Source organism: Styela clava, chromosome 15 (assembly GCF_964204865.1).
Source record: "Styela clava chromosome 15, kaStyClav1.hap1.2, whole genome shotgun sequence".
In the NCBI taxonomy this organism is placed as follows: domain Eukaryota; kingdom Metazoa; phylum Chordata; class Ascidiacea; order Stolidobranchia; family Styelidae; genus Styela; species Styela clava.
The window spans coordinates 8989901-9008952 of NC_135264.1; the positions used below are offsets into that span (position 1 = coordinate 8989901).

General features: G+C 32.5%; 2 protein-coding genes across 3 annotated transcripts in view; both read right to left on the reverse strand.

The window, feature by feature from the left end:
• The window catches only part of LOC120334577 (adhesion G-protein coupled receptor V1-like), a 61964-nt gene extending 61793 nt beyond the window's left edge, over window positions 1-171 (reverse strand). For both annotated transcript variants that reach the window (XM_078120479.1, XM_039402082.2), the window contains exon 1: window positions 30-171. In XM_078120479.1, coding sequence (XP_077976605.1) covers window positions 30-118 — 89 coding nt within the window. In that variant the 5' untranslated portion in view covers window positions 119-171. The remainder of the gene's footprint in view (window positions 1-29) is intronic.
• A 128-nt stretch (window positions 172-299) lies between these two features.
• Window positions 300-18851, reverse strand: LOC120334575 (adhesion G-protein coupled receptor V1-like). The gene is made up of 32 exons (XM_078109432.1): window positions 18654-18851; window positions 17732-17877; window positions 17064-17172; window positions 16578-16715; window positions 16166-16267; window positions 15650-15765; window positions 15187-15307; window positions 14569-14679; window positions 13785-14017; window positions 13282-13491; window positions 12888-13034; window positions 12154-12314; window positions 11592-11680; window positions 11345-11525; window positions 10955-11044; window positions 10400-10511; window positions 9965-10091; window positions 9375-9513; window positions 8907-8981; window positions 8323-8472; window positions 7573-7733; window positions 6979-7135; window positions 6459-6578; window positions 5931-6121; window positions 4422-4567; window positions 3568-3673; window positions 3274-3421; window positions 2642-2781; window positions 2172-2282; window positions 1618-1768; window positions 828-1086; window positions 300-312 (listed from the first exon to the last, which is right to left on the reverse strand). Exons 1-32 carry the CDS (start codon window positions 18705-18707, stop codon window positions 300-302), a joined length of 4314 nt encoding a protein of 1437 aa, XP_077965558.1. The 5' UTR covers window positions 18708-18851.
• Window positions 18852-19052: the final 201 nt, after the last annotated feature.

Sequence of the window (19052 nt, forward strand, 5' to 3'; positions counted from 1 at the left end):
TCAGAATAACATATTATAATGACATTTACCTGAATGCTTTTAATTCTCCATTCAGAAATACTTCGATTTTAGAAGAATTTACGTTCACAACAATGTATTTCCAATTTTCAATGTCCATAAATAGATTTCCAATGCCATTCACATCCAATATTATGCTTTCTTCTAAGCTGACGGCATTTCTGTAAAAGACAAAAATATTAAAAAAACTATCTCATTAGATTACCAATAGATAGATCAGGAGATCAATACTTAAATATATATACATGCAAAGCTGAAATGGTTAAGACATGACAGCAACATTACCAGCAATGCCTATAAACAATGAAAAACAGTAAAATCTGGATGACAAATCAAGTCATCAAGGAGCAATGCTCAAATATATGAGCAAGGCCAAAATAAAGTAGTATAAAATCTTTCAAAGTATACCGTTGTCAGACCACCAGATCACCGATATTGATCATGGACCCATGACACGCAATTTTTAATTTCGATGACGTCATCACATAAAACTTCGCAGTGAAAAACAAATCCACAGAGCGAACAGATATTTTAAAATGAATAAAAGTAATGTAATGAAGCCTTCTAGCGACAACAAGCTTCAAAGCAATTGATGCAGTAGTTGAAGAAAAAAGCGATTTTTTTACAACAACATAAAAACAAAACGATCCATAGTCCACTTTGTGTACAATAAAATCTTCAAATACTGAATATTCGAATTAGATTGACTCATTAACTGAGTAAAACAATGATTACGGTATTTCACAACGACAGCAGCAATTTTGTAAAACGACCAATAGGTTCACTTCACAAAAATTATACAAACCCACCTATGAGTAAAGTGCATTTCCACAATCTGAATATCATCATATGATGTTCCCATCAAATTCATCAATAATAAATAAATCAAGTTATTATTTTCATCATATTTTGATAGAAGGGGAACATGAATTTCCAACATATCTGAAGCATCGTGTGTTGAAACCAAAGTAAACATTTTTTCAATGTCTGGTTTCATCCATAAAGATAATGAAAATTTATCAAGGTGTTCAAATTTTTTATCTTCTGTGTGAAGTATTGCTGAGGAACCTAATGGAAAAGAAACATAAACTATTTTAATAAACTTATCACAAAATATAAGATAAATAATATAAAAGAAAGTGTTTAGAGAATACAGCATTTAACAATTTTAATCTTTGATTTAAATGAAATATCATAATCATGCAATGGACTAAAACCTAAAATAACATAAAAACATATAAAAATTCTCAAATATTAATAACAATTCTATCAGGATAAGGTCAAACATAAAAATGGCATTATTACACATTTCAAAACTTTTAGAGTGTTTTAAATTTTTTTAAGAAACTGAAGATTAGAAATTCCAGGTTTAATACCCATTCGAACAACTTCTTCCAGAGTTTAAAATATTGTGTGAGAGGGCAAAACTGGTGAGAATAATTTTTTTTTATAAAAGCAGGACCTCCTTTTGTGTGAGTGTCAGTTTATAAAAACCTCATAAAGGCTTCCATAACAGACAACATTTAATGAGAGAATTTTCGTTTTCATTCATATCAAAATGACGCTTAAAATGAACCAAGTTTGATTTGAACTAGATACCTCCAATAAATTTATAAGTTGGTGTTCCAGTGCCTGATCTTGATAAAGTTATGTCACTTTCGATACCAGTTATATTTGCAGATAATAATAAATCTTGACATTCTGGTAATAAACTTTCTTCATATTTGTAATCGTAAATCTCCCATAAAACCTGAAATATATTATACAATATATGAACACAATTATACATAGGTATAAAATTTGAAATGAAGATAAACGACTGGGAAGGTTGTTTCATCGTAATAGTTAGAAAGACAAAAATCTTCAAAGACTTCAAAGAGGATAGGAATGTAAATTTAATAAATATATTTATTTTATTTAAATATAAGTTATTTGACAAGATTGAAAGAGATTAAAAATTAATGCTATTAAAAGCATGATTAATATAGGTAGGTAGATAGAGAACAGCGATAACACATTTTTGCATTCAGACCCATGGTCAAAATTGGCTATAACAGGATTCTAAATCCTAAATTCTAAACAATTATCGTAGCACAATATTGAAAAATCAAATCAGGAGAATAAATTGGAAATTTAACAAGTTGCAACTATACCTTTATATTTCCGTCCATTCCCATTGATCTTTCCACCGTTATATTTGCAAAAGTTTGTGGAATTTTGTCAACTGCCGGCATATCACTATCAGAAACAGGCTCTTCATCAGTCTTAAAATAAAATAAAGTTTTAACGAAATAATAGTCAAAAGTTTTAATTGGCCCAAGTACGATTAAATCAAGCATGGTAGTTATAAAATTCAAAACAAAGACTAAAGTCTTTCTTACGTGAATCATCTTGTATTGAGATTAATTTTTGATTTGACAATAGGTAACTTCGAATTTTTAAAAAACTACTATTCTGGGGCTAAAATCATGATATATATATGCATAAATGAATTTAAAAATTATAGAGATATCTATACTTAACATACCAATTGTAATAATATTGAATACAAAGGCACAAACAATAAAAAACGAAAATTCCCATTCTGGACAAAAAATATCAATGATCTTAAGTGTATTTTTACCTCATTTTCAGAATCTTCAGATACATTTACTTTCAATGAATCTACATGAATTCTCATCTTTCCGTATGGACTGTCATTCAATTCAACACTCAAATTTTTTATCAGAGAAAATACATCATTCGATAATATTGCAGATCCACCTGTTTAATTTGGAAATTGAAATAATATTAAATTAATCGTTTAAATATTGTTTTCGATGTTTTTCAAAATAAGGTACAATAGTTTAATACAACATGTAACAACATATTTTTCTCATTTTGAGTTATGACTGTTAATACGTTGAGTGATAGTTTGGCAATAAGCAATAGTTGACTAACTACTCATGCTATGTGATATCATTAAGCAGCACTCTATTCCAAAAAGTCAGCATAAATACCAACACGACCGTACTTGACTTCTCACTACCATCCATAATCATAGGTAAAAAATAAATATTTTGACTAAAAAACTAGGGTTGTCCAAAATGAATAAAAATAATCATAATAAATAGGCATATTCCATGTGGTGAAATTTAGAATATCTCCATTTGAAAATATATTTTGCAAAATTGCATCAATCCAATTTTTACTATATTTGACATTTGGAACTTGTAAATAGTAAACTATTTAGAAATAGCAATACTATGGGCTAACCTGTAACATTAGTTAGTAACAGCACAAAATCTTCTTTATATTCCGGGATGTTATCTTTTAAAGCTTCAATGATGAAAGTTTTATTGTTTTCTTCTGGTAAAAAATCGATGATTCCTTCGTTATTGACAAATTCATTGACTTCGTCACCCTATGTATGAAAAATGCAACCCCATTAATGGACAGAATTTTCAAACTTGAAGTAAACATCAAATATTCTGCCAGAAACACATATAGTAACATTTTTAGGAACATTAAATACATAGCATTTAAAGAGGGGTTTGAAAATCAACTCACTGATTCGAGAATGTCCGCAATCGTCATATTTGGTCCAAATTCAATATTTTCAATAATTTTCCATCCAAGTTGAATAGCACGATATGTTCCATAATCTCTCTGAATGCTTGAAACAAGATTAATTTTTTATGAAAAATAAAATAAAAATTTACATGTTATAAAACACGTTTACACCATTACCATAGTATTGTTATATTATATTGATATGGTATAATATTATACTTTGGTCACGAATGAGTTCCCTTGCGTGTTCCTATATATGTACATACCCAGATAATTCAATTTCTTAGGATAAGATTTACATATTTATCCTGGAGGGGAAGAAAACCGATAAGTAGGTTACCAGTCCATGTCGGGTATGGGATTAGTTAGCCAGTTATTTGTCTTCGGAGGGATGGACTTATGGTGGAAAAAGCTGAAACCGACCAGAGGTTACGTAAACCACCAAACGCCAATGAGGAGTCCAGCAATCCTCTCGCACATAACTATCTCTGCATGGAATTCGAACTTGCAAACTCGCACAGGGTAATCAGAAGTGTAGTTGCAGCCGTATTCCTAATACTTAGCATGATGCGCCACACCGTCGAGCTACCTGACGTTAATACCATAATACTACTATATTATAATGATATAGTATAATATTATAAACTGCCTGTAACTTTGACCACAGAAAAGTTTTCTTCACTACTGCTTGAGTGCAATGATCTTGCTTCTAGCAAACAAATTTACGTATGCTACTTGTAAAAGAGAATATTCAGATAATTCAAACCATTCTTTTCAATGCCTAACAATATTGAATTTTTTATAGTTTTTAATTCAAATTCAAGTTTATTTTTGAATGATTTTTCTGCTACCTGATTCCCTGTGAAACACCTTCTTTCAAAATTGCTGGTTCCTGAGTAGCAAAGCGAAAAACTCCAGAAGCATTATCATTCTGTAATATCTTGACTTGAATTACAGTGTTTCCATAAACAACATAATCCCCAGTTGCATTGAATATCTGAAAGATGCAAGAATGTATTTAATAAGAGTAAAAAAACAAGAGAGCTATGCTCAAATATATGGACACGTAGCGCCACCCAATGGCAATAATTTTGATGACGTCATAGCAAAAAAAAAGTAATAGCCTTCTGGAGAAAAATTTTATCTTCAACCACTGAAAATTTCAAAGCAATTGGTCCAGTATTCGAAGAGAAAAGCGACTTTTTAAAAACGTGTCAAAGAACAAGAACAACAACAACATAATATTGAAACGATCGTTATGTCCACTACGTGTCTAATGAGAAAAAATAGAAGAAAAAGGGTGAATAAGAACAAAGATGAAGATATTACGAAAAGTGCCTTCATTACTGTAAAAAACAAGAACTAAAAAATGGTTTACGTCTCATAGGCTTCCCTCTGCTTCGAGATAAATATGTAAATCCAAATCTATCCCTATCCGGATAATATAATTGAAATCTCAAGTAATGTAAGCTACAAATTTTCAAATACTTTTGTAAGTTATCTTATGAAATAGTATGATAATGTATAAAACAAAAAACGGTACTCCTGAAGTATGCGCACCAAGATGTCACACAACCTGAACCCTAGCCTAACGTGAGCCTAGCATAACCTGAAATCAGGTTGTGCGCCATCATGGTGCGCATACTTCAGGAGGTCCCAGAAAACTTTGCACCATTACTGATAGCTTACTTTAATTCACTTTTGAACGTATGACATTTTTGAAAAGCCAAATTTGGAAATAAAAATTTAAAAGATATAATTTATAAAGGTATAACATAAACAACATCTATTTAGCAAAGCTGGGTTTGATGGCCCAGTGGTCAAAATGTTTGATTCAGCTATATTGGAGGCGAAAAGATCTAGACTTCAAATCACATGCACACCACCTCTCCCAGTGTGTAATAAATTGAGAGGGCAATGCCAAATCGGGAAGATACCATCCCTTCAAATTAAAGTACCGGTACTATATATTCTTGCATATAAGCTGAGTTTAAAACTAAAAAACAAAGTTGCCAAAAATAAGGGGTGGGCTTATATGCGCATAACTCTGATCGCACTAAAACGAAATAACATTATGCTAACGTAATTCCAACAGATACAACTCAAACCATGCCAAGTTCTCACGATAAAAGCTTGTATGCACACACTCAAAGCAGCGCTTGGTATGCCATGACAGAGATAACAGTCCTGAATTTGGTTGTCTTACACGTTATCTTATATTGATTGTCATACACAGTCGCTTAGGGCTGTTTTTATGGAGTCGGCTTATATGCGAGGATATACAATAGATCTTTACATGGCAGTGCATGCTAATACAGAGCATTGTTCAGAGTAAATAGCATATGTTCAACATGGAATACCTCAACAAAGAATTCTTCGTCATCTTCAGGTATCAGATCATCAGGAATTGTCACTTTGATAAATTCATCTAAGCTAGTTGGAGGAAATCGTACTATTCCATTGTCTGGATTATCAGGATCAGGTATTGGGATAAAATCAATGTTCGATTCGGCTTGTAGCATTGTGTATTCAGAAGTCATTTGAGATTGATCTGAGGTATAAAGTACAATTGAAGCTGAAATTTGATGAAAGTTACAAAAATCGAAGATGTTAATTCAAACTCAAATTCAGATTATCAGTGGGTTAGTACATTTTTAAATACTCATGATTCCAGAACAAATCGAATTTTTATTTTTTTTTCTATTGTAATTAGTTCTCCAGGCACTAAATTACTGAAAACTAAGATCGTTTGTCTGACAGACTGTCCACACACAATAAGAAAAATATTTCATCAATTACTCACTAGGAAGAAAAGTGCCATAAGTCCATGGCTCAAATAAATAAATTGCGGGATTCTCCAATCAGTTTAATTACTAATGAATACTGACCATCAGATGTCTTTCGAGATCTTGTCATAAATCTGACATTAGTAGAATCAGATCCAGGTCCATCTCTACGAATGTTTAAAACTAGTTCTTCCCCTTCTCGAATAGTCACTGAATCCGATCCTGAAATGTTGAAAGAATGAATTAGTACTGTAGAGATTACCAGGAATGTTATTAAAGGTATCATGTTACTATACAGGGTGTCTCAAAAGTAAGTATACACTTTTCATTTTGGTTTGCTTTTCAGGTACTCATCATAGAGTGTTCATTTCTTCCGAAAACATAGTATGGATATTTAGTAAAATTTAGATATTGTTTGCATTTTTATCAACTCACAGAATGACAAGAAGATTGACCCAAGAAATAAGGTGCAAAATTGCTGTTTGGCAAGAAGCGTATAAATCAGTAAACTTCAGCACAACTTCAGAAAGTTTGAAAATATGACTCCGACATCAATACCGTTACCACTCAAAAAATATAAAGCTATTTATTACACAGAAACAACATTACCGGTAAGTCTTACCTTTAAAAAATATTGCATTATCATTCGAATTGATGATAAAAGATGCATTGTTTGAAATTCCTACTCTTGATCCATCTGATCCATTGTACAACACAAGAGAAAATTCTTCCATTGATTCTGGCAATTCATCTGGCATTGACCATAAATCAATGATACCCTGAATGCATGGTAAACTGGTTATTTGCTTGGTAATAGTCTTGCACACAATCGACCAAAATCAAATTTGTAATTATGGCAAAATTACTTATGTAATGAACCCATAATTGCGATAGTTTTGCTTAGAATATGTTATTTAATGCGTTTCTGAAGATATACAACAAATAACGGAAAAAGAAACAGAAATGAAGAACCGGTATATCACAGCAGCAAGTTCAAGTCATGGAGTTGGACTCAATCATCATTTATCAATGACTTGGACGTGACCCAAGTCATCTAGATGAAATAATCTGAACTCATCGAACTTACTAATCACCAATTCAGTGATGAAAATTCAGTGATTGACTTCAGGTTCGAATGACCCATGACAGTACTTGACCCATGATTTGTGGTCATGTCATATTGGACACTGGCCATCACGCCAACATTCCCACATACCTCAGTTACACCTTCTTCAAATTTAAGAACACCACCAGTAGGATAGACATCATTTGTATCATTCGGTATAATTTTCCAAGCAACAGAAACTTCACCAAATGAACCCATTTCCCTATGTACAATGTAGATGCAGCTGTAGTTGGTTTTCAATGTACTTTCCACTAAAAAGTGAATGTTTGGAATTAGATTAAAATACAGGAAGGAAATACTGAATACTTTTTCTGATTGTATCAAAAATGAAGAATGACAACCCATGTTTTTTTATTCAGTTAATGGATAGATTATGGTTGTACATAGAGGTACTATAGTTTAAATTAGTATGATTTTTAGTTCATGGCATATAGCAATGCTATGGTCTAGGTGTCAGAGTTTGGAGTGTTTTATTGATATTGGAGTTATAGAGCAGTGTCATATTTTTAGACCCCTCTAGGTCAGGAGTAGAAAGTGAAGTTGAAGTCAGTGTCAGGGAGACTCGAGTCACCATCAGAGGTAACTCATCAGACTAACTCATCTAAACAAAAGACTCAACTAACAGCCAGTGACACTCGAGTCAGTGATTTGATTCAAGTTCACATTCAAACTCAACTCTCCATTAGGATGACCTGTGACCTGGAGTCTTGCATATGCCAAGGTTTTTATGGTACAAATTTTATTTCCTTGGAGATGGAATGCCAATTTTGACGTCACAGCACTGGCAAACGGTGAGCCAATACATTTAACCCCTATTTCTGAAGTGACAATAATGCTCACATATATCCTGTTTTCTCCCTGGTATATTTTTTTGTCCATCTTTCTCAGCCATGACGAACACACCATGGGGATCATCACTTGGTTTCACTGTTACTGTAACCTTAGATGGGTTTGCTATAACGCTAGCTGGTGTTCCATATGGTTTTAGCTCTGTGAAAATAGATTGGTATCGATGTTATTTTAAAGTAGTCGTACTGATGGGAATTAGAATAAGCACATATAAATCTAGATAATAGAGTATTTCTACGATTTATACAAAAGTTTGAATTTGACTAAAAAATACCTTAAACGTATAAGGGGGTCAATATAAGTACATGTCTTCTTTAAATTCTTATAAATTGTCATACCAAAACTATCTTCATTAAAGTACCAACAAAAATAAGCAGTGCAAGATAAGCAGAACAACTTGTTATAATCAATTTAACATACTTTTTTTTGAATAGGAAATTAAAAATTGCTAACATCATATTAGATTTAATAAAAATTCTATCAAACTACAAGTGTTGTTCTCATTAGGTGTGATTTTTTTCTGGCAAAAGTCGTCTGTATACCTTGCCAATAAACAAGTCCTAAATAAAGCTTACCCAGAGTGAAATTTTGCTGCAGTTCAGGAATATTGTCATCTTTAGGCACTATTGATATATTGACTGTTCTTTGACCTAAGAAGAGAAATGTGAAATAAGTACTGTTTTGTTTTTTCCTTGTGTATATATTTCTCAAATTAAAGTCACATACACTTACTCAGTAGCAAAAGGGACTGATTTCTGAGCCAAGTTATGATCTATTAATGAATCACCTATGCTAGGGAGATTATAATGAATTATAAAGGTCATGTACACACATAGTAAATATTGATTTACACTAGAATTAAAAAAGTTTAGGTCAATACAATCAAAAAATAACTATGAGATAATGAATTATTTGTAAAACTTACTGGTTTTGTCAATTTGTGCACAGCAAGATTGTTTTATTACTTCTTACTAACTATGGCCTATTTCGCAATTTTTTTGTGAAGCTTTCAATTTCATTCAAAAATAAAGGCATATACGTACCAGGCTCAAAAACAATAATCTCAGGGACTCCATAGAATTGTTCTGAACCATCTGGTATGACATTGTACTCGACCATTCTAGTAACAAGATCACCTTCTGTGCGAGTTACTGTAAGTGCAACAGTCTCTCTTTCATTTTCCTGCATAGAACAGAAAAAAATTGGAAATATTGAATGGGATTTATTCTTTTGCTTTTAATCAGAACGAGGCTCTGTATGTGAAGCAGCCATATATATATCATAATGTATTGCCTGGTCCGCAGTAACTTCATTTCTCACTCAAGATTAGATAGAAATTTGATGGGGGTTTGCTTGTTAAAATTACCACAACGACAGTGTAGAAACTTTTGAAACCAGAGTAATGTGGTCTCAAGATAGCACTTTGAGGCGATTCGCATAGCCCCTATTTAGAGCAACAGTATTTCGCCGAAAGTTATATTATTGCAATGCTGTTATGGGTATTTTGGCTCATATATCCAAGAATCATAGTTTGATAAGGAAAATAGAGCAAAAACAACCAAAGGTCTTCAAAAATACAACATTAAAAAATCATTTCTCAAGCAAAAAAAAGTAATTTTTAATAACTACTTACCTCAATTTCATAATACTCAGCAGTGCCATCCATAAATTGAAATATTCCACCAGGACTATCATTTTCCAAAATGACTATTCGTTTTTCAGATGAATCTTTTTTCAATTTCTGGTTGTCTGGCTCAACACTGCAGAATATAGATTACCGGTATGTACATCAGTATAAACATATAGTAAAGTCTGGCAAATATAGTTTTGCATTAAATATGCTTCACTACTTTTGTATTACAAATGGAAATAAATGATGTTAGCAGAATGAATAACAATTTTCAATATTTCATATATGTGAAGCATTGAAGTCATACTAAATGTAAAAATATATTTTCTGAAAATTAATATAAATTTTATGCCATATTATACAAAATTGTATTTCAACTAGTCACATTTTATACAACTTCAATTTTAAATTTGTTCACTAAACGTAAAAATTTTTCACCTATCAATTCTAATAATCAATATTTCATCAGTCTCAGGTAGATCGTCAGGTAAAATTTTGATTGTCAATATTCGACTTCTTTGTCCTGGTGCCAAGATTACTTCAGTCGGGCCTAATCAAAACACACAATTGAAATTGTCCGTTTGATATAGTATAACCAGAATAGCAGACATATATTATCATTTCTGTAATATTATCATATTATATTTACTTGAAAAGAGACAAATATAAGGCAATCGTGTCAAGCATAAACAAAGTTCCATTGCAAAGCACTACCCTGTGTGATTTTGCAGGGTCAAATCCTGCGAGGAACAATTATGTGCAAGATGATTGTTAGACTCATTGCCATCGTATGGCAATTTATGTAACCACTGACCAGTATCAAAGTATGGGCACATGGAAAAATTAAATTGTCAATTATACCTATACTCTATCCCTATATAGATTGGTAATTGGAAACGTGGCTGCGATTCGTCATATAATCAGGGCGTCTAATTGACCTAACTCTTCATGAGATAAAAATGAAAATGTAACTCATATAAATTGCCTATTGACCTGGTTGATAGTCCACAGCTCTTGTAACTTCTTTAGACTCGACAGCATCATTTCTATATGATAGTTGGATCCTTGTTTCACTCGATAGACCTGAACAAAATGCAGTCTTTCAAGACTAAAGTAAAAACTCACTGAAAAAAATGATCATTATCAAGCTTTTGTGACTTTTACAAAAGATAGATGCGAGAAAATGGACTGGGATCATAATTGCAAAATACTGTATTTGATATCTGTTGCATTTTATAATTCAATTTCATTATTACTATCAAAAAAAATTCTCATAATTCAATAAACATTTTATTTACTTACAACTTACCTATATATTATTTACATGTATTAATTATTTCTAGGAATATATCTTCTTATCAATACCCCCAGAATATTACCGACCTTCTCTTGTAATTTCAATTTCGACAATTAACGGATCATCAGATGGTTCTTCTACTTCAACTTGTTTTGGATCAGCGAAACCTACTTCACTATTAGCTTGCTCTTCGTTTACTAGGAGAGTTATGGATGAACGATCACCGAGACGAGGAGTTTTCGGCAAAATTGATGGTGAACGATCAAGCTGTTGACAAAACAGAAAGTTCAAATCAATTTTAAATGCAATATTGTGTCAAATTAAAGCACTTACCAAATCAACAGTTTCCAATCTTATTTCAAATGAAGCTCCTGTTTGAAGAAACGCTAACTCTCCTATTTTCAAACTGACTTCTTCCTTGTCTGAAAAAAGTTATTAGAATTATAGAGAACCAATTCTCCTTATTTCACATATTCAAATGGCAAGTGCAATCAAGAGACTGACCTAACCCATACAAAAACCAACAGGTGATTACAGTGGGCAAGAGATGAGTCCCAGTAGGTAAAGCATAGGACTTAACAATGTTGGCATTGCAGATGAAAATCTAAGTTTCAAATACCCATCACCTCACGTCGAACATAATATTTCATGTACTCAGATAATTTTGTAGTTTCTCACTTAATAGTGGCTGCTGGCACAGAGCCTTGTTTAGAATGGGAGATGTGAAAACGCTCTATAAAATTTTTATTTATGGGCAAGCAAGAATTCCATGAAATCAACAAATTTTCAATCCAAACGAAAGCATTACATTTGCAAGATTTAGCCTCTTACAATGATAAAATGTTGGGCAGATGTCACAGAGTCCTCTGAAACTTTACTAATATAATGAACTTACCAACTCCATCATTCAGCACTATAAATCCTGTAGGGTTTTCCAATATACCGGGCATTGCATCTCTTATCTGAGTAGCTTCAGGAGGTAAATAATAAGCAGAATATGTTACATTGATTTTACCAACCACTCCTCCAGACCTTTCAACAGTCAGAAGAACATTTCTAAAAACAAGATAAGCATCATAATGATTCATAAATGGAGCTTTATCTCAATAGAAGTCATGCCCCACTTGTCCCCGTCTTTACACTTTTGGCCCAAATGGTTACAATAGTCCCAGATGCACCATTTATCCCACACTTGTCCCACAGTTATGAGTGAAGAAAGACATGTATTGTCGAAACAAATGGTTACTAAAGTGAGTATATGCAACATAGAATTAAAATTATGTTCTGGGTTAGGATAGTTATATTACTTTTGCATTAAGTTAGTGTATTCATATGAAATGAGATACATACAATTAGATACACCAAGTTGAACAAAAAATTCTAAAGATACTTTAGGAGAGATACGCATTAGTAGGTAATATACATTTGTATATACATTTACCCAGCATAAATATACAATTGTGTTAGTGTGCAGTAGGACTCTTGAATTACATAGGGGAGTCCAGTTTATTCCTGCTATAGCATCCTTGCATTATATGAATACGGATCCACTAGCATAATCGCATAGAGAAAGGATCGGGCAACCCAACTTATAATTATAAAAATTTGTTGATTGTAATCAAAACCTACCTTTGATTCGACTCATTATCAACATCTATCTTGCTTCCTCTTCTTATATTTATTAAGCCATAAACATTATCAGAGTCAGGGACATAAATATCAGCTTCCGTGTTACCATCTAGTTCAGCACCTCCTTTGATTGTACTGGCCAGAAGTCTAATGAAGACATTGAAATGGTAAATTATCAAGATTACAGAAATGTTTATGAAGACACTTATCCCTTTCAAATATAAAAACAAACAAAAAAATTTGCAAACAAAAATGTCACAGCTCCATGGCTCCAGCTTCCCAGCCGTGTTTCAAACAAGTTTTTTAACCTGTCACGTTCAATTCTAGAAAACAATGGGCCATTGCGGCCAGAACTAACATATAAATATATTTCAGCTGAAAATAAGCAGTTTACCTGAATACATATTTCATAGATTCCTGTGGCAAGGCATCCTGTGCAATTTCAAATTCAACAAATTTTTCTGTCTCTCCCGATTCGAATATAATTTCTCCTAATGTTGGCATTAATTTACTGGGATTTGATTCACCCATCGAATCTAAAGTCCATTGTATTGAAACTGTCTTAAATGAACCTCCATGTCTCATAATACGAATGCCAGAGAACCTGAAATATAATAAGTTGAATGAATCATTTGAAAGTTAAATGTTTATTGGAAAAGTTTTAAACTATGAAGAACTGTTTTTCTTTGAAAGGGTCTATATTTTCTGCTTTTTGTTCTCAGTGAAAATAATATTAGAATGTTTAATTACTAAAGATCATAACCTAAGCACATAGATTCATAAACTAGAGCACCAATAGTTAAAAAGTGTAGATTGTACATAAATGAAACGATTAATCATCAATAATTGTCCAAATTCATAGTGCATATTATATAAGAAAATAAATGAATGGCATACTTTTCATTATCATCTTCATCCGCAATAAAAACTTTTTTGTCTCCATCTTTCTCATTCATGATAGCATCAGAAAAATCAATCGATAATACTCCATTTGCTTTGTCGTTAGTTTCTATTGTAATGACACAATGATCTGGCGATGTCACAATAGCATCACCATACACAGTAGAAGGAAGTAATGTAATTGTAAAATTTTCTGCCACCTCAGGTATGTCATCTGGCATAATTAAAACCTGGAAGCAAGTACAACATTATTTTTTTGATGCAAAAATTTTACATATTAGTAAGACGAATGAAAACCTAATTTAAAAATTCACACAGACAATATTTTTTAAATGATATTACACCATGCATCAGTGACAGAGAACAAAAAATTACAAAATTATATTTTCCACTTTTGAATTTGATTCTTTTATACGATTTTGGCTCCAAACAAGGCCTAACACAAGCAGCCACTGATACTCAATGATATGTCCGGTTAGGCATTGCCTACCCTGACACATCACGCCGCCCCAAGAATGTCTTTGTGTAGTTTAGGGTAATGGGTGCACATCTACCACCCTCGCGCAGATAGCTTTAACTCATGGACACTTAGATAACTAAGAAGGACATAGGGCAATGACGCCTCTCCCTTTGCACATATTTATGTAATGAAATGTCGATTTTTTTTGTAAATTTCACTTTAATGCCTATCCTCATCCTAATCTTAACAAAAAAATAGAGAGGTTAACTCTGATGTAGATGGAAACACGATTTTTCAGATGTAAGAAAAATTTCAACAAACCTTTATGCTGGCATTATGAACACCAGCAAGAAATCTTACAGCACCGTCTGCAACATTGTAATCTTCATTTGATGTTGCAGAGTTTGCGACAACTTTGTAGTCAACAACAACCTTTTTAAAAAAAAATAAAGGATAAATATTCTGATCGTTTATCTAGAATTTACTTTGATGATGAACGTTTTATAGTCATGTGTTGTGTAAGAATTTTACCAGTTAAATTGCTTTACTCATTAAAAACTTTTGACAAAATGCTATCCAGGAATGGGCAAAACCCAACAATATGCTATTCCTAATACATTCCAAAACAATATTTTCAAATAGTGAATATAGAATATATCTAAATTAGGTCATGTTGGACAGACAGAAAAACTTGAATATTTAATGAGGTCAAATTTGGAAATGTTCAATGATTTTCTGATTTTATAGTTTTCCATGAAATTCTTTTTGGTGATACTCCGAACTATCAATTACTCAAAATAATAATTTTTCAAATAAAAATATCTTCAATTATGTCTAATATCATCAATTTAAATATCAATTATAATTGATTTTGAATAGATTGAAATATTCTAGTCCCTTTCAACAGCCATGATGATATTCAAACAAAAATGCATAAACCTCTCCAGCATCGGGCCCAATTCTTTTTGATCCAGTTTCATCGAGACCCCTCGTTACATGAACTTCGATATCATTTGCTTTACCATCCCGTTCTAATACACGCTTTGTTGAGTGAGAAAATCTAAAATAAAAGAATCATGTTTAGTGTTAGTTACTACTACTCGGCTCGATTCAGAATTGAATAATCATTTATGAAAGACTCAAAGTGACTCGAGTTATCTAAATGAAATGACTCAAGATCGTCATTAGCTAACCGTCAGTAAAATTTCACTCCCTAATAGATTCGACTTTGGACTCCAAAACTGGGAAGAGTCGCGATTCAACTTTAGGAATTTCTCCTCTACACCGGTTAATACCAGCTGTTACTAAAAGAAAAGTGTAGCATGGCTTATGTATTATAATGCAGAATCACACGAAGGCTTTGATTGTTTGTTCTGTAACTTGTAGTCAAATTTGAACTAACCTGACAGGGCTGTCATTCCCGTTGACAATAATTTCAATAGAATTATTTTTATCGTTTATTTTCCCTTTATCTGAATAAGTAAGTGAGAGAACAAAATGTTCAGCATCCTCTGGAATCTGGAAAAATCAAGAAATCGAAACAATGAGGCTAACGCACAATCTTGCTTTAAAATAGCAATCAAGCTTACATAAACTCATGGTGTATAAAATGGGTAAGGTATGGTAAACAAGACAAGATTATTTTTCTCTACCTCAATATAGGAAACATGTTACACTATAATGGACATAAATTAGAGCGCTTGAAAGCATGCAAAAAAGTTGAAAATGCTCACAGAGTGATTGAGTAACCACAAAACAGGTAGAGTGTTAATAAAAAAAACTATGAAAATATTTCCATCAGTTTTTTTACCACATACATTCCAAGAAGCTTCTCGTACAGAAATTTTCCTAGAGCAAATCTGTGAATATCAATCTGCAATCTGTTCACACATTCATATAATTAACATTAATAACTCACTTCATCATCCCTGACAAAAATTTCAAAATCAGCAGATTCCTTCCCATCCTGCAAGACAACTTGCCCAGTCAATGGAAACAGATCTTCTATTGGTGGTGCCTCCTTTAAAGCAAAAACAATGTTTTTTTTACTAGATTCGTGAATTTGACAATAAATTACTTCATAAACCAAAATATCTACATCCCTGTAACATTTTTTTTAAATTTTAGGAATAGAAATCTTCCCAGAAGCTATTCCATCTTTAAAGATTTCTGTACTCCTTACATATCGTCATATATCAGTGGATGCATGTACAGGATCTTGTCACAACCCCTGGACGAATTGAATATTGTATAATTGATCTATAACTACATTTAACAAACAAATCAGCCAACTCCTTCACAAACTTCTTTCAAATATATATGAATCTTGCCTGTTCATTTTCAGCATCTGTCTTTCGTTTAATTTCATATTCAACAAAAACATCATCAAATGTTCCCTTTTCTCTCTGTATTGTGAGTGGTATAGCCTGATTTTGTTTTGCTATTTCAGTAGCAGTAACTGGTGATGACTGTCAATGTGACAAAATAAAAAATATAAAAAAACAGAATATTTAAATGAGGTCAGTTGAGTTTTAAGATCCTAATGCTTAAAATGTTTGCAATCTCCAAGCTAATCTTGAAATAAAATACAAGAATCAATTCTCGTTATACAGTATCAGGACGAATAACAGGGTTTGCCATATTATTAATCTGTTTAAATATTGGGAATGAATATGAAAAATTCAAAACTTAGTAAAAGAAATACATGCAAAACCGTTTTTATGAAAACAGTGCAAAATGTGACGATTTTGAAATCAGCATACAGTGTTTTCACCCATATCCACATTCTAAAGCCAAAAAGGCACATAAGTACTGACCGTTGCAATAGACAGGATACCATTAGCATCATCATTGGCAGGTATTGTAATTGTAGCAAAACTGGGATCTTCTATGTTGATATCATCAGAGGCAACTCTTAGTTGAAACCTAAAGGAAAAAGTTTAGCAAAATATATGTGTAATTTCATGTAAAAATGCGACATAAGTTAATTAGCCCCGGTAAATTTACTAGAGCGCATTACTATTTTGTTCAAGAATATTCAGATATACCTTGATACTGGTAAAAAGTTTAAAAAAAAATACTTCTGATATTCAGCCTGACCTCAAGACTTCTTCAGACATACAGTAAAAAGTTTCCATATTTAAATTACAAGCATAATATAGTGCAATAAATAGCCTATATATAAATGTCATTAATTCCCGACCGCCCGACTACTGTACGACATAAAACAATTGAAAGAGTTTCACTTTATTTGCTTGTACTTTTGCAGAAATGAAATCCATGTCTTACCACCTCATCACAATAAACTTGGAAAGTTAAACGCGCCCGGTAGGATAGTCAATTCAAATTACTTATTTATCACAGTCAGACTGTATTATTTCGAACTAAAAATCTTTGCATAAAAATCCTTGGGGCACTATGTTATCAGGTTATGACGAGCACCAATTATTGGTAACTACACTTCAGTAATTATAAGCTATCTCACCTGAATGCTTCATCGTCCTCGGGCAAATCATCGTCGTTTACAAATATATTCACAATTTGGGAATCAGTTTCCGCGGAGTTCGCCAAGAAATAAACTGTCCAAGACGTGGAAAGAAAGTCGTCAACTTCACCGTGTGAGGGATGAAGCTACGAAAGGAGAGACAAAAAGAATAATTCCCTAATACTTTTATACGCTATACTCCAAATTAGCAATATATCACACGAACTGAAGCGGCAGCATTCGCCGTAGCCTACTGACAACTTTCGCGCCAAGCAGGTGACGTCACGTGATTATGTATTTTTTTCGACATCGCATGTAAAAGTACAGTCACGAAGTTATTTACTCTGGGGAAAAACTGTATTACTGAACTGTATTATATATATATGATTCAAATTTCATAAGTGAATTTACTCAACTAGAACGTATTCGTAACACTTATAGATTTATTCAGAGATAAAATGATTATACCGGTAATCTAGTATTTTTTTTAAAAAACTGAGGTTAGAATATTAGCATTTAAAAATATGTTATTTTTAATCTCCCAAATATGTCCTCAAAGGCTAAATTATTAACAGCAAGCCTCATCACGAGAGAAACATTGCATTTCAGCCTTACACTTGACTCAAAAACGATGAGCTGCGTTCATTATGTTAAACATTCACAAAAGCCTCGTCGTGAATGACATATGGTTGTTGTTGATGTTGACTATAAATTTCAACTCTTATACCCGGTAATTGTTTTCACGACTCATGTAAATTAAAACACCGCTCCAATAAAAAAAAAATCCGTGTAATAACCATCAAAAAAACATTATCTTGTGTTATAACATGATCTATAAAGTATTTTATTAAGGGTACAATGGTACAAAATATGTTCAACTAGCAAAATTAAAAAAAAAATTTTCCGAAACAAAAAAACTTACCTCAATGATTACAGGGAACGCTTTTGACGTCGCACCAGATTTTTCAATCGTCATGCCTATATAAGAATCCAGCGATTCGTTGAGAAATCCATAATCATAAGAACCGAATTTCACGGTGACGTCATTTGCACTTGACGACGTCAGTAAGAACAGAGAAAGCAACAGAAAAAGCGGATAATACAGGATTCTATGGGCCGCCATAAATCTAACTGCCATAACAGGACATATAGTATATGGTTCATGAAAAAAATTTGGAAGTTTATCAGGGATTATATTGATTAGTTATATTTAGTTATTTTGAAGATTATATATATATATAGTTTTGCTGATCGAAGCAACCATTGGAGAAGCTCTGGTCTTGACTTGGCGAACTCTTTCTTACCTATCTGTCTACTCAAT

What these genes read in the sequence shown, in the direction of transcription:
- LOC120334575 (XM_078109432.1), bottom strand. Translation starts at nt 18,707, where the DNA reads ATGACGATTGAAAAATCTGGTGCGACGTCAAAAGCGTTCCCTGTAATC. An exon ending in CGTTCCCTGTAATCATTGAG is followed by an intron (nt 17,878 to 18,653) that starts GTAAGTTTTTTT and finishes CTCCTTTCGTAG; the next exon opens with CTTCATCCCTCACACGGTGA. An exon ending in AGCTGTGGACTATCAACCAG is followed by an intron (nt 10,512 to 10,954) that starts GTCAATAGGCAA and finishes TGTTTTGATTAG; the next exon opens with GCCCGACTGAAGTAATCTTG.